This window comes from Myotis daubentonii, chromosome 15 (assembly GCF_963259705.1).
Source record: "Myotis daubentonii chromosome 15, mMyoDau2.1, whole genome shotgun sequence".
Lineage (NCBI taxonomy): Eukaryota > Metazoa > Chordata > Mammalia > Chiroptera > Vespertilionidae > Myotis > Myotis daubentonii.
In genome coordinates this window covers 11906623-11919704 of record NC_081854.1, presented here as the reverse complement: position 1 = coordinate 11919704, position 13082 = coordinate 11906623, and the positions used below count along the sequence as shown (strand labels likewise).

The 13082-nt window shown below is 58.0% G+C and overlaps 1 protein-coding gene across 1 annotated transcript; it reads right to left on the bottom strand.

The window, feature by feature from the left end:
* Nucleotides 1-489: 489 nt before the first annotated feature.
* TRAPPC6A (trafficking protein particle complex subunit 6A) lies at nucleotides 490-13004 on the bottom strand. Its single transcript, XM_059666178.1, has 6 exons — nucleotides 12848-13004; nucleotides 2780-2847; nucleotides 2515-2632; nucleotides 1749-1832; nucleotides 1461-1554; nucleotides 490-795 (listed from the first exon to the last, which is right to left on the bottom strand). The coding sequence occupies exons 1-6, from the start codon at nucleotides 12935-12937 to the stop codon at nucleotides 764-766; spliced, it is 486 nt and encodes a 161-aa protein (XP_059522161.1). The 5' UTR covers nucleotides 12938-13004; the 3' UTR covers nucleotides 490-763.
* Between the last annotated feature and the right edge of the window lie 78 nt (nucleotides 13005-13082).

The following is a 13082-nucleotide window of genomic DNA, read 5'->3' as shown; positions in this document are numbered from 1 at the left end:
AGTGTTCCAGGCGCATGATGCCGCCCATGTTATGGATGTAAGTGGGGGAGGGCGGGGCAGGGGCCACTGTCCTGGGTATGACTCGTGTCTGCCAGGCATGTGAAGTGTGTACAGTGTGTGTGTGTGTGTGTGTCGGGGGGAATAAGGGTGTCTGGCCCGCTCCCCACTTGCATCCATTCCCTCTCGGCCACCTGCACCCCTGGCCCCACTCCCCAGGGAGAGGTCCATGCAGTGGGCCCCACTGGGCAAAGGGCGGCCCCACATGTGTGGATGCTGGTAGGGTTGCCATGGCCAGGGCCACCCTCCCATAACAGCTGCGCAAGCTCCAGGACTCAGGCCTGGGGGAGAATGGGGCCCCAGAAAGGGAGGTGATGAGGGGCAGGGAGCCCACACAGGGTGCTCTGCCCCCCTCCTGCCACAGGCCCTGTGACAGTCACTTTACAGACATCCCATCCCCCTAGAGCTCAGAGAGTGACCCCCGTTGTCCGCTTGAACTTGTCTCCACACCTGGAACCTTTATTGAGCATCTGCAGAGTGAGTGATGTGTCCAATGGGATCTCGCCACACCAGGCCCCATGGCGGCTGGGACCACCCTGCCCCGGGATGCCCCCACCTCCCTATGACATCCACTTCTTGAGCACGTGTGATGCCCTGAAGTGGCTGGATCCCCTGCCGTGCTCATCACCCCCCGAGTCTGAGATTCCCCAGCAGCAGCCCAGGGTCCCGGGGCCGGGGTGGCTGTGGGACTCAGTGGGGCCGGGGCTCAGGGTCTCTGGATCACCACCTGGAATTTACCTGGAAGAGAAGGGCCGGCTTTAGCCTGAGGCAGGGACCTGAGGGGAGAGGCGGGAAGCATCCGAACCGCGCAGGCCCTGCACCAAGTGCGTGGCCTCACTGTGCAAAGTGGGCGACACTCCCACCCGCCTGGCCTGCATCCCAGGGCAAAGTGTGACTGAGGCATGAAGGTCAAGCATGTAGGGAAGGGCCTGGCACAGGCTTTTATGGCATGTATTGCCCAGGCCCTAACCATGGATGGGCCCGGGAGCCGGCAGAGGAAAAACACCTTGGGGAGGGAGGGTGGAGGATGGGTGCCGCTGCCCCGGCAGGAACGGGCTTCAGGGGGTCAGAACACCGTCACGCAGGCTGCAGGTCCCATGCTGCCTCTGGAGCCCCATCTGGATGACTTCTATGTCCACGCGGGTTTCCACGCCGGGAAGAACATCTGAGACCCGACCAGGCCATTCTGGGGGGGTTCTCTCTCTGGTCTGGCACCTACCAGGAGGCAGGCTGGGGGGCCTCAGGGGCCAGGGGCATGGATGGACCACACCCACTGTGTGCCTGGCATGTGACTTCAGCTCTTGGGGTCTCAAATTTCCCACCTAAACACTGGGCTCGGGGGCCTGGCCTACGGGAGGAGGGACAGGGGAGCTCGGAGCCCCTGCCACACTCCCACGACTCACAGGCTGGCAGGGCTGCCACGGAGGCGGTGACCAGGCTCTTGATGCCCAGGGTGCTGAGGGTGCCGCGCAGGAGGCCGCAGGTGAAGGCCAGGAACTGGGGGGCGGGGGGCACAGGTCACTGTGGGAAAAGGGGGGGCCAACACCCAGGGCCAGGGCCAGGCCGGGCTTCGGGCTTCACAGTGGGGTCAACCCCTTGGCCTGGGGAGAGGCGTACCTTGGGGTGGGGTGGGGGTGGGGGATGGGTGAGTAGGAGAAGTGAACTGGGGGTGTGTCCCAGCACCCCCCTACCTTGGGTGCTTCCTCCAGATACTGCAGGCCTGAGCCCATCCGGACGAGCAGGGGGAAGCTGCTGTCCTGTAGGACGTAGGTGCCCTGAGGACAGAGGAGAGGCTGTGGGCTCAGGCGGTGCCTGTGCATTTGCGTGGGGGGAGGGGAAGCCAGGGCTCTGGAAGATGCTCTCCTCAAATCCACTGTAGCCCTGGCCAGTGTGGCTCACTGGTTGAGCGTCGTCCCCTGCACCGAAAGGTCAATTCAGGGCACATACCTAAACCCCAGCCCCGAGGTGATCGGGGCCCATGTGGGAGGCAACTGATTGATGTTTCTCTCTCTCTCTCCCCCTTCCCCTCTCTCTAAAAATCAATGAAAATATCCTCGGTGAGATTGAAAACAAAACAACACGGTAGTCATGGCCCATCCTTCAGACTGCAGAAGAGCCACAGGCTTCCGGGGCCCGGTCACCCGGGGGGCGCTGGCCCTGCCCCTCTGGCCGTGTGACTTCCCCGGGTTGTGGTGAGAAGCTACAGACCCGGCCTGGGAAGTGGCCAGCAGGGTGGACGACTAAGGGAGCTCGGACCAGGTTAAGACGGGCAGTGTCAGGTGAGGCAAGCCTGCCAGCTCCGGCCCCATCCTGGAGGCGCATGGAAACTGGCAAGGGCTTCGGCGCCTCCCCAAGGAGGGTGGGGCTGCCCAGGGCCGAGCCCGGTCCCTGCCTCCTTGGCACAGGGTCCCCCTCGGGAGCTGTAGCCAGGAAGCCGGGCGCTGGGCGGGCGCTCACCTGGTGATTGGTGCGGAGGCTGTCCATCTGCTTTTGGAACACGGCCCCCCACAGGTCTTTGCACAGGAACTTGAGGACGTCCAGCTCCTCCCTGAAGGCCAGCATCTCCCGGGGCAGCCTGGGGGGCAGCGGCAGACACCGAGTCGGGCGGGGCCAGGGTTGGGGGCCCAGGGCGTGTGTGGGGCAACCAGGCTGGGTTCCTGTGAGGAGCAATGCAATCCCGCTGCGGGGGGGAAGGGGGGACACAGGAGGGGCCGACGCTCACCTCTCACCCAGGGCTTGGCCCACGCGGAAGCCCATCCCCTCCAGGACCAGCAGGCTCGTCTTCTGTCCCTAGAAGACCAAGGAGGAGAGGCTCAGGGGCACTCAGCCACCTCCAATGGGGAGCCACCCAGCGAGGCAGCTGCAAGGGGCCCGGCCATCTCTCGGGTTCAGCACTGCCTGGCCAGGGCGGCTCAGGCCCGCAGAAGGGCCGGCTGGCTTTGCCCCCCTGCGGATCCCATCACCCCACGGGGCCAGCTCCCCCTGCTCCAGGAAAAATGGGGGTATCCCCCACACTCCGCTTTACCCTGCTGGTCAACTCTTTCCTGAGAGCACCCATCACTAAGCACAACTCCCTGATCACCCAGAAGCTGGAGGAGCCCCGTCCAAGGGCTCCAGCGGCAGCAAGGCCTGTGCCTGGCCGGGCCAGCAGGGGGCCGCAAGTCTCAAAGCATCAGCCAGGAACCAGGGAAGGACACACAGGCGCTGGGAGGAAGCTGCTCCCTGAGCGCCGGGGGAGGGGGGGGGGGGGGGGGTGAGGCAGTGCAGCCAAGTGGTTTTGTGGAGGGCAGGCCGGGGCCTCCCATGGGGAGGGGAACAGCGTGGCCGGAGAGCCCGTTTGTCATTTGGGGTGACCTGGAGAGAGCTGAGGGTGCTGTCGTCATAGAAACCATCCAAACCTGTAGTGAAGTTTTATGTGTTGATTTGAGCCAAACTGCTAACTGCCAGGAAGCAAAATCTCCACAAGCAGAAAATGCTCCGGAGGATGACAGTGCCGGAGCTTCCCTTCCCCATTAGAATCTGAGGCGGCGTTGGGAGTGTTACAGGAAATCAGTCCGTGGGTGGTGGATTTAGGGGCAGAGGAAGTAAGGGGGGTGGCATCTCTGGGATTGGGTGAAAACTAAAACAGAGACACATCCCCTTTTACGTTCATGGGTACAGGACAGTAACGACGAGCATTTCTGGCACACACAGACAGTGTGCGGGGAGCGAGACGAGTGACGGATCCGTGGCCTCTGCCCGGGTGGGGGGTGTGCGCCCTGAGGGGTCTGAAAAGGGAGATTTCTCTGACATTTCAAAGGTATGTTATCTTAGATGCAAAAAGACAATACACAGGCTCACTGAAGGTAACTTGTCAAGGACTCCGGGGCTGGGATGTGACTGACAGCTGTGACTCGCTTTGGTTAGGAACTTGGATGTTCAGACCATCCCTGAGCGTTTCAGGTTTAGTAAGTGGCCCTTTCGTTCAGAGGGAGGTCCAGGTTGCAGCATCAGAAATACCATGTCAGCCCTGACCGGTTTGGCTCAGTGGACAGAGCGTCGCCTGCAGACTGAAGGGTCCCAGGGTCGATTCCGGTCAAGGGCATGTACCTGGGTTGCGGGCAGATCCCCAGTAGGGAGTGTGCAGGAGGCAGGTGATGGATGTTTCTCTCTCATCGATGTTTCTAACTCTCTATCCCTCTCCCTTCCTCTGTGTAAAAAAATCAATAAAATATATTTAATATATATTTAATATATTTAATATATATTTAATATATATTTAATATATTTAAAATATTTAATATATATTTAACTGGGGATGTGCCCGCAACCCAGGTACATGCCCTTGACCGGAATCGAACCTGGGATCCTTCAGTCCGCAGGCCGACGCTCTATCCACTGAGCCAAACCAGTTTCGGCAATAAAATATATTTAAAAAAAAAAGAAAAAAAGAAATACCACCTCAGCCTATGGCGGGAAGCTGAGCCAGAAGTGAGAACCCTGGGGGACGCAGCGGCTCCTCAGGGGGCTGCAGTGCCCAGACCTGAGCCCCTCCCCGCCTCCCCTCTGGCCCCGCCTTCCTTTGGGAATGATGGTTGGTCAGTCGGTCAGTCTTCTCTCGGGGCCCCTGCTATCACGGAGCCCCTTGTGTGGTGAATGGGTTTTTCTGCTGAGATCCAGCCTGAGATGACGATTGGGCCTCCTCAGCAGGCTTCACACCGCCTTGTGGGACCCAGCCCTGCCTCCGCCACCTCCACCCCCGCGACACACTTCCACTCACTGTTCCCTCCGCCCGACTCCCGCGAGCCTTCTTATGGTCTCTCCCAGGCAGGTGTGCAATCAGCCCTGCACTCCGCACTGTCACTGAGTGGGGACACAGCCCTGTAAGGGTGGGGACCAGGCCAGCCCTCAGCAGCCAACATGGGCCTTGGCACCTGGGAGGGAGCTGCTTAAGAAACAGGCGCTGAACAGGCGAAGGGGCGGGACTTGCGCATATACTGTGTGCAGGTCCTCTGCACAAACCTCCCGCTTAATTTTAACAACCCCATCGGGTAGGCTACTTCACACCCGAGAACAGGCTCAGAGGGGAGAGGTGAACCCCGCCGTGGGCAGCCTTGGATCTTGCAAACCTGAGCAATCTGTCTCCCAAGCCTAGGTGGCCAGATGGTCGGGTGGCAGGGACACCACAGCTGTCCTGGCCCCGGTGTGGTGGCAAGGGCCAAGCAGGGGTCACCGAATTTCCAAGCCAGGCGCCCTCTCCTCGGCCAGGCCACTGGGCACCCAGGCCCTTCTCTGCTCCACCCATGGGAACCAGGCCTGGGTGACGACACAGCTTCCTGTCGGGCTGTGGGAGGGGTCTGATGACTAATGGGAGATAAGCTGGGCCTGTGAGAGACACTGAGGGGATGAGGGGGACAGGTGCCCAGTAACACGTACCAGCGGTGGGACTGGGCAGTGGCTAACTGCCCTGTGCCTGGGCTTTCTCATATATAAAAAGAGGAGAGTGTTAACAGTATGCTTCCCAGGGTCCTTCTGGGATTCAAGGAGCTGGAAAACAGCACTCCAAGCTGGGCTCAGGAAGTGTCACCACCGACCCTGTGCCTGTCAACTTGGGGGACACCCCTAGCTGTTGGGGGATGAGGTCCTTGGCTGCAGGAAAACCCCATGGAGGGGCTCTGTTCTGGGGGTGATGTATCTCAGCACCTAGAATGCTGTGCCTCTCTTCTAGAAGTGAGCTCCTGGAGGAGGCAGGGGCTGGGCTCCACACTGACCGAGCGCGTATGTGCTCCTGAGGACTCCCCAGCGTGACAGGAGAGAACCCAGGACTCCCTGGTTTTGAGGGTATGTGCAAAGGCAAGAAAAAGCAAGGAGAATATAGCTTAGGCCACTGTTGTTTGTGTACAAATATCTATAATAATAAAAGCATAATATGCTAATCAGACCAGACGGCCAAATGACCTTACGGATGTCATTCCGGACATCCTTCCGGATGAAGCCACCACGGCAGGGGGCCAAGGCAGAGGCGGTTAGGGGCAATCAGGCAGGCAGGCGAGCCGTTAGGGGTGATCATGCAGGCAGGCAGAGTGGTTAAGGGCGATCAGGCAGGCAGGCGAGTGGTTAGGAGCCAGCAGTCCTGGATTGCGAGAGGGGCAGGCTGGGCTGAGGGACACCCCCTTCGTGCACGAATTTTGTGCATCAGGCCTCGTATGTGTGTGTGTGTGTGTGTGTGTGTGTATATTTCATTCAGAGAGAAAAGGAGAGGGAGCAAGAGATAGAAGCATCAATGATGAGAGAGAATCATTGATTGGCTGCCTCCTGCATGCCCCCTACTGGGGATCTGAGCCTGCAACTTAAGCATGTGCTCAGGAATCGAACCGTGACCTCCTGGTTCATAGGTCAAGGAACCACCACTGAACCACATCAGCTGGGCTTAGGCCACGGTTAACAAGGGACAGTGATGGGAGGTGGGGAAGGGGGGCCCGTAGACCAGGATGAGGAGGGCGCGTTTTTCCCTGTGTGACAAATGCTGCCTGAATGGTCCCGATGTGGGACAGATGGGGGATGACAGACAACCCTGCCCCCACGGAACGGCGTCCTAGTGGGACCACGCAAGAACTTTTCTAAGCACCAGGCCATGCCTTTGGCTGGGCAGTGTCAGAGGAGCCATGCCTGCCCTGAGTCTGAGATCTGAAGGAAGAGTAAAGCGGGGGAGGGAGCGGGTGGGACACAGCCAGGACAGCGGCCCTGAGGGGACAGCCAGGGAGTCCGCAGGGTCCTCAGCCAGGCTGAGGGGCATCCGGAAAGGCTTCCAGGAGTTTGCTTCCCTTCAGTGAGCTCAGTCGCCTGGGTTTGGATCCCAGCTCCGCCACTTACTGAATGCGTGACCTTGGGCAAGCGATCTCATGGCCCCGTGCCTCAATTCCCCCAGTGAAGTGGGGCTGATGGCAGTCCCTATGCACAGTAGTGTTTGTTCTGACAGCTCTATCCCTGGCTGCTGTTACTGTTGGCCTCGGGCCAATTGAGTATCTGCTAAACTGAAGACCTGGGCTTGCTGGGACCTGGGGGATAATGAGAGAGGGAGGGGGAAAAGTGGGGAGGGACGGGCTGAGGATGAGCAAGTGACAGGGGAAGAGGGGGTGGAGGTGGAGGGAAGCAGAAGCCGGCTCACCTGCTTTTATCACAGCCTGTCCCAGCCTGTATTCTGCCCCTGTCCCTGCAAAGGCTCTTCAGAGATTAGGGGTTTGTCATTATTCCCAGGGAGGGCAAGGCAGACTCTCCTATTCACCAAATCTTCCGGAACCCACCCAGAGCCAGTGCGTGTCTGGGCTCCCACGCCTGCTCAGCTGAGTTTACACAATAGCCCCCCGCCCCCCCCCCCCCCACCCAGAGGAAACGGGATAATCAGGAACAGAGGGGAACCCCTCAGCCCGGCCTTATCAGTGTCGCACTAATGCAGCCACCAAACAGCACGGGTGCGAGGCGGAAGGGACAATCAGACAAAGGGAAGTTCTTGGAAATGAGAAAGATGGCAGCCAAAATAAACATCTGTTAACACCGGAGCTGAAAAATGACAAATTTGTAAGGCAGATAAAGCCACCCGATTGTCCAGAAAAACCTGAGGCAGGAAAAATGAGAGCAAAGCTGTAAGACATGTGGAAGAGATCCAGAAAGTCTAAAATCCCTCTGAGTGGCAAAAAGCCATGTGAGGGGCAATGCGGGAGAAGAAGTAATCAGAGAGCCCAGGCCGGGTGGCTCCGTTGGCTGCAGGTTCAATTCCTGTTCAGGGCATGTGTGGGAGGCGACCAATCAATGTTTCTCCCATGTCGATATTTGTCTCTCTCCATTACTCTCTCTAAACAAACAAACAAAAAAACCCACACATCCTCAGTGAGGATTAAGAAAAAAAGGAATCAAAGAGAGAAGAGAAAAATGTGCTGCACTGAAGGAAGATTCCAGCGTTCCTCTGAGAAGGGCCACAGAGCTCCAAGCAGCACACACAGAAGACAGCGAGCCAACCCCCTCCCGGCCCGTCCTGAGCACTTGACTTGGAGGACAGCCAGGAGGGCGTTCGGAACGAAGCAGGGGAGCTGGTGGGGCTGTGTGCCTGGCTGCTTCCTGCGTCCTCGCCTGCCAGGCCCCTAGTTATTTGTGAGGTTCGGCCCCCACCTGCGGAGCCACGCTGTGCAGGCCCGGGCAGAGCACCAGGGGAGGGCAGCCCGGGTTCCTGTCTTAACAAAAGCACAGGGAGAATGGACAAGTTCTCAGCCTCTTCAAGGTGACTGGCCCCAGAGGACCCAAAAGAGGTCTGGAGTAGACAAGTGAGTAAGGTGAGTGAGGGGGGGCACACCTCCCACCGGTTATCCTGGGCTCTCCCCCCTCAATCCCGCCATGTCCCCTACACTCCCAGGGCTCACCCCTACCACGGGCAGGCCCTCACCTCTGCTCCAGGCTCCTGCAGCAGCAGCCCTTCCTGCCCAGGCTCTATCCATCTCATTCATGGAGCCAGGGAGGTCTTCCTAAAATAACCTGAGCCCAGCACACTCTGCGAAAACGTTCTATGGCTCCTATTCCCCCAGGACAGAGCCCCAGGCCCCACCGGCTCACAGAGACCCCGCAGCTGGCTCCCTGTCTCAGATGCACTTCGCTCCCTGCGGGGCTCTGCCAGGAGCCTGGCAACCAGAGGGTTTTCCAGGCTGTGGCCCGGAACTGGGAAAAGGGGCCGGCACAGGCACTCACTGGGCCTGGGTGGATGCAGGCCTGGGAAGCAGGGCTGTTCCTGGGGGCCTGCCAGCTCCCAGTGGTAGATGACAGCTCATTACCTATGTACACAGGAGCGCACTCCTTTGCCCAGGGCGCCCCTTATCTTCAAAGCTTCTGAGGTGGAGAAACCGCAGTCCCCCTCCCCCAACCTCCCCCCCCCCCCCCCCCCCCCCCCGGAGAACAAAGGCCCTTTGACCTGGGTCCTCTGGCCAGTTTCCCACTCTACCTGTAACCAGGCAGGAGAAACCATTCAACAGCAACAAATGACCAGGCAGGATATGGCGATCGGGGTCTGTGCTGTGGGGACACAGGTGAATGAGCCACCATCCCTGTCCTCAAGTAGCTGGCGAAGGGGCAGACCAGATGCCACGGACAAGTTTCGGAGCCAGATGCTCGAGCCCTGGTTTTGCCTCTGATCACGGCCACGTGTCCTTGAGAAAGGCCCTCCGCTGTAAAGTGGGATGAGAATGTCCACCCTGACGACTGTTCTGAGGACTGCATCCGATAAAGTATGGTGCGGGGGACGCCATAAGTACCAAGAAACAGGAGGCCTGCGTTTGCTTCAGACGGGACACTTGCTGAGCCAAAGAGAAGGAACAGAGAGAGGGGAGGCCAGGAGCGGGAGGGGACTGAGAAAACCGAGCAGTTTCCCTGACAGGCCCCTGACAAATGGGGCTGAGGTCGCAGGGATGTGGGGACACTGCCGGAGTTCTCACCCCTGGCCAAGCCTGGAACCACCCGGGAGCTCCCCGAGGCCTGCCTCCCAGGCCACCTCTGAGTTCTGCTCTGGGTGGGACCCCAGCACTGGAATTCCGGGGCAGTGGGCAGAGGACCACTGGTTCTCGGACGCTCCGAAGGCCCTGTGGGGAGCAAACCTGAGCCACCCAGTGTGTCCCACACTTGCTTGACCACTTCTAGAAACCCATTAAGATCCTCCGGGAGCGTGTCAGGGAGGACACGCTGGGAAATGCAGACCAGGGTTTACAGCACAGTCTCGTTACATTCCTGACTCTGCCAGTTGAGAGCAAGCACTCTGTCCTTGCCGACCTCTGGGCGTTGTTAGGGGATCACATGGGAAACACTGGTAGATGCAGGTTTGGCTCACACTACCAAGTGCATCCAGGTCCCCAGCACAGGGGCTGTATCCAGTTCCTCAACAAATCCATGCAGAGGCCCTACTATGTGGTGAGCAACACAGACCTGGTTCCAGCCCACACAACATACTCTGGTGTAGGAGACGGATGTGAATCAAAGGGTCATAGAGATACATATCTATACTAATAATAGAGGAATATTCAAATTGGTCGGGACACTGTCACCCAACGACCAATCAGGACTGGGTGGGGGGCGGAGAGCTCTCAGCACGCCTGTGCCCGGGCGGGGTGGGGGTTGGGGGGGTCCAAAGGGCATTGAGAGGAAGGGAGAGCAGATAGGCAGTTAGGGGGATCAGGCCAGGAGAGCAGAGCAGATAGGCAGTTAGGGGGATCAGGCCAGGAGGGCAGAGCAGATAGGCAGTTAGGGGGATCAAGCCAGGAGGGGAGAGCAGATAGGCAGTTAGGGCCATCAGGCCAGCAGGGGAGCAGTTAGGGCCATCAGGCAGAAAGGCAGGTGAGCGGTTAGGAGCCAGTGGCTCCAGATTGCAAGAGGAATCCCAGACTGGAGAGGGTGCAGGCCAGGCTGAGGGACCCCTCCCACCCCTTGTGCGAATTTTGTGCACCGGGCCTCTAGTTTACATATAAACTTATGGAGGAGGATGAGGGCTGCCAAAGAAAAACTGGGGAGGGGGCTGCGAGAATGTAACAAAGATACCTGACTTCTGGGGACTCACGGTTGGCTTCTCTGAGGAAGGGCCATTTGGGCCAAGACTGGAAGGATTAATAGGTGTGAACACAGTGAAGCTACACAGGTGAGATGAGCTGGGAGATGAAGGAGAATGCTGGGACAAGCAGGAAGAAGAGGGAACCTGGACTAAAGAAGGAGAGGGGACAGATGTGAAATATTTAGACAACAGAAATGGCAGGGCCTGGTTGGCTGGAGGTGATGGAGAAAGGGCAGATGTCAGGGACTGCTGAGTTTCTGGTGTGAAAGTCAGGATGGATGGGGCTGCTGAGACATTGCAACGCCCGCACCCCCTCCGTCCCCAACACACAGGCCGATGCGCCCTCCTTTCCCTGCTTTAAGTTCCGCATAGCATTTTCCCAGCGTACTATATACGTGACTCACTTATATTATTTGTCTGTCTCCCCCCACTGCAACATGAGCTCTGGGAGGGCAAGGACTTTTATATGGTTCACTGAGTCATCCCCAGAGCCGGCATCAGGGCCTGGCACCTCGCAGGTTTTAGTTAATGTTTGTTGAATGAATGAACTCTGAAGAAACTAGGTTGACATCATAACATCCACCACCCTCCTTAGGGCTTCTAAATTGGGAAGAAAACCTAAGCCCGTGGTCAGCAAACCGCGGCTCTGGAGCCACATGCAGCTCTTTGGCCCCTTCAGTGTGGCTCTTCCACAAAATACCACGTGCAAGCACGCACGTACAGTGCGATTGAAACTTCGTGGCCCATGCGCAGTTTGCCGACCACTGACCTAAGCCAATAAAAATATCTTATAGCCCTAGCCCAGTGGTCGGCAAACTCATTAGTCAACAGAGCCAAATATCAACAGTACTTCTTCAAAACAGAGTCGCCCAGGCCGAAAACCAACTTCTGTGCATGGGCCACAAAGTTTCAATCGCACTGTATGCGCGTGCCCGCACGTAGTATTCTGTGGAAGAGCCACACTCAAGGGGCCAAAGAGCCGCGTGTGGCTCGCGAGCCGCAGTTTGCCGACCACAGCCCTAGCCGGTCTGGCTCAGTGGATAGAGTGTCGGCCTGCAGACCAAGGTGTCCCGGGTTCGATTCAGGTCAAGGGCACGTACCTCGATTGCAGGCTCCTGCCCGGCCCCAGGCCCTGGTCGGGCATGCACATACACAAGGCAGCCAATCAATGTGTTTCTCTCACATCAATATTTCTCTCTGTCTTTCCCTCTCTCTGAAAATTAATGGGAAAAATATCCTCAGGTGAGGATTTAAAAAAAAAGTCTTACATATACAAGATGATGATCATAATAAGAATATTAATGAAAAAAGTGAGCCCAGCCCCCATGTATTAAGCACACACTCTCTCCTCCACCCTTTCTTCTTAGTAACAGATTTTGCAACAATAACTCCCATCGTTTGGGGGCTGATTGTTTTAGACATTGCACCAAGAGCTTTAACGTTTGAGCTTGCCTGTAATTCATGGCGACCAACTTCCAAAACGCTGAGCATGCGCCTAGCGCAGGGCTCTGCACCTGTTCCAGACATGCTTCCCCCCCTTTACCCTGGCCTTGCTTCCTCCCTTCTCTCCGCCAGAAATTCTCTCCTCTGTAATCTACCACGCCACACCTTCCCTTTCCCTGATTTTACTTAGGTTTTCCTTATAGAAATCTTTTACTAGTTCTCCATAGAACTTTTACTTATTGTTTGTTTGACAACCCTACCAAAATGTAAGCTTCCCAAAAAAAATGTATAAAAAAAAAAAGTAAGCTTCGCGAGGACACTGAAACAGTGCCTGGGACATGAAGACGTTCAATAAGTGTTCGTTAAATTAATAAATGTCCCACTCTGAGACTGAGGTGGTTATGACGCCCATTTTATAAAGGAAGAAACTGAGGCACAAAGACATTGACCCACTGGCTCTCGCACCTAATGAGTGTCGCGGGCATTCAACCCACAGGTCCTCCGAACACAACCAATACAGTCATTATTATCACTGCTGCCCGCTTATTCAGCGCCAGGACTTGAACTCAGAGCTTAACCCCAGCCATCTCGCTCCCTCCTCCTACGAGAAACCCGCGAGGCCCGCCCGGCGGGGACCCCCCCGCCCCCAGAGAACAGAGGAGGAAGCCAGCGCCCAGGTCGCCCAGCGGGGCGGGGCGGGGGCGGGGCCGGAGTTCGACCCGGGCCGCCGCCACGCCCTCGCGTCCCCCGGGGCCTCTCTCCCACTTTCCCGCCGCGACCTGCGCTCACCCCGGGGCCGGGGTCGAGGTCGGAGTCGTGCGCCCACAGCTCCGCCACCATCTCCGTGTGCAGAAACTCGAACAGAACCGCGTCCACCATTCGTCCGCCTCGCGCGCTTACCTACCGCCCAGCGCCTCGTGCTCTCATTGGCCCGGCTGAGCTAGCTCCGCCTCCTGCTGCGGGGCGCGAGCCCGCCCACTCACGCTCCCAGGGTGCTCCCGGGTAGCTCCGCCTTCCCCCCCTC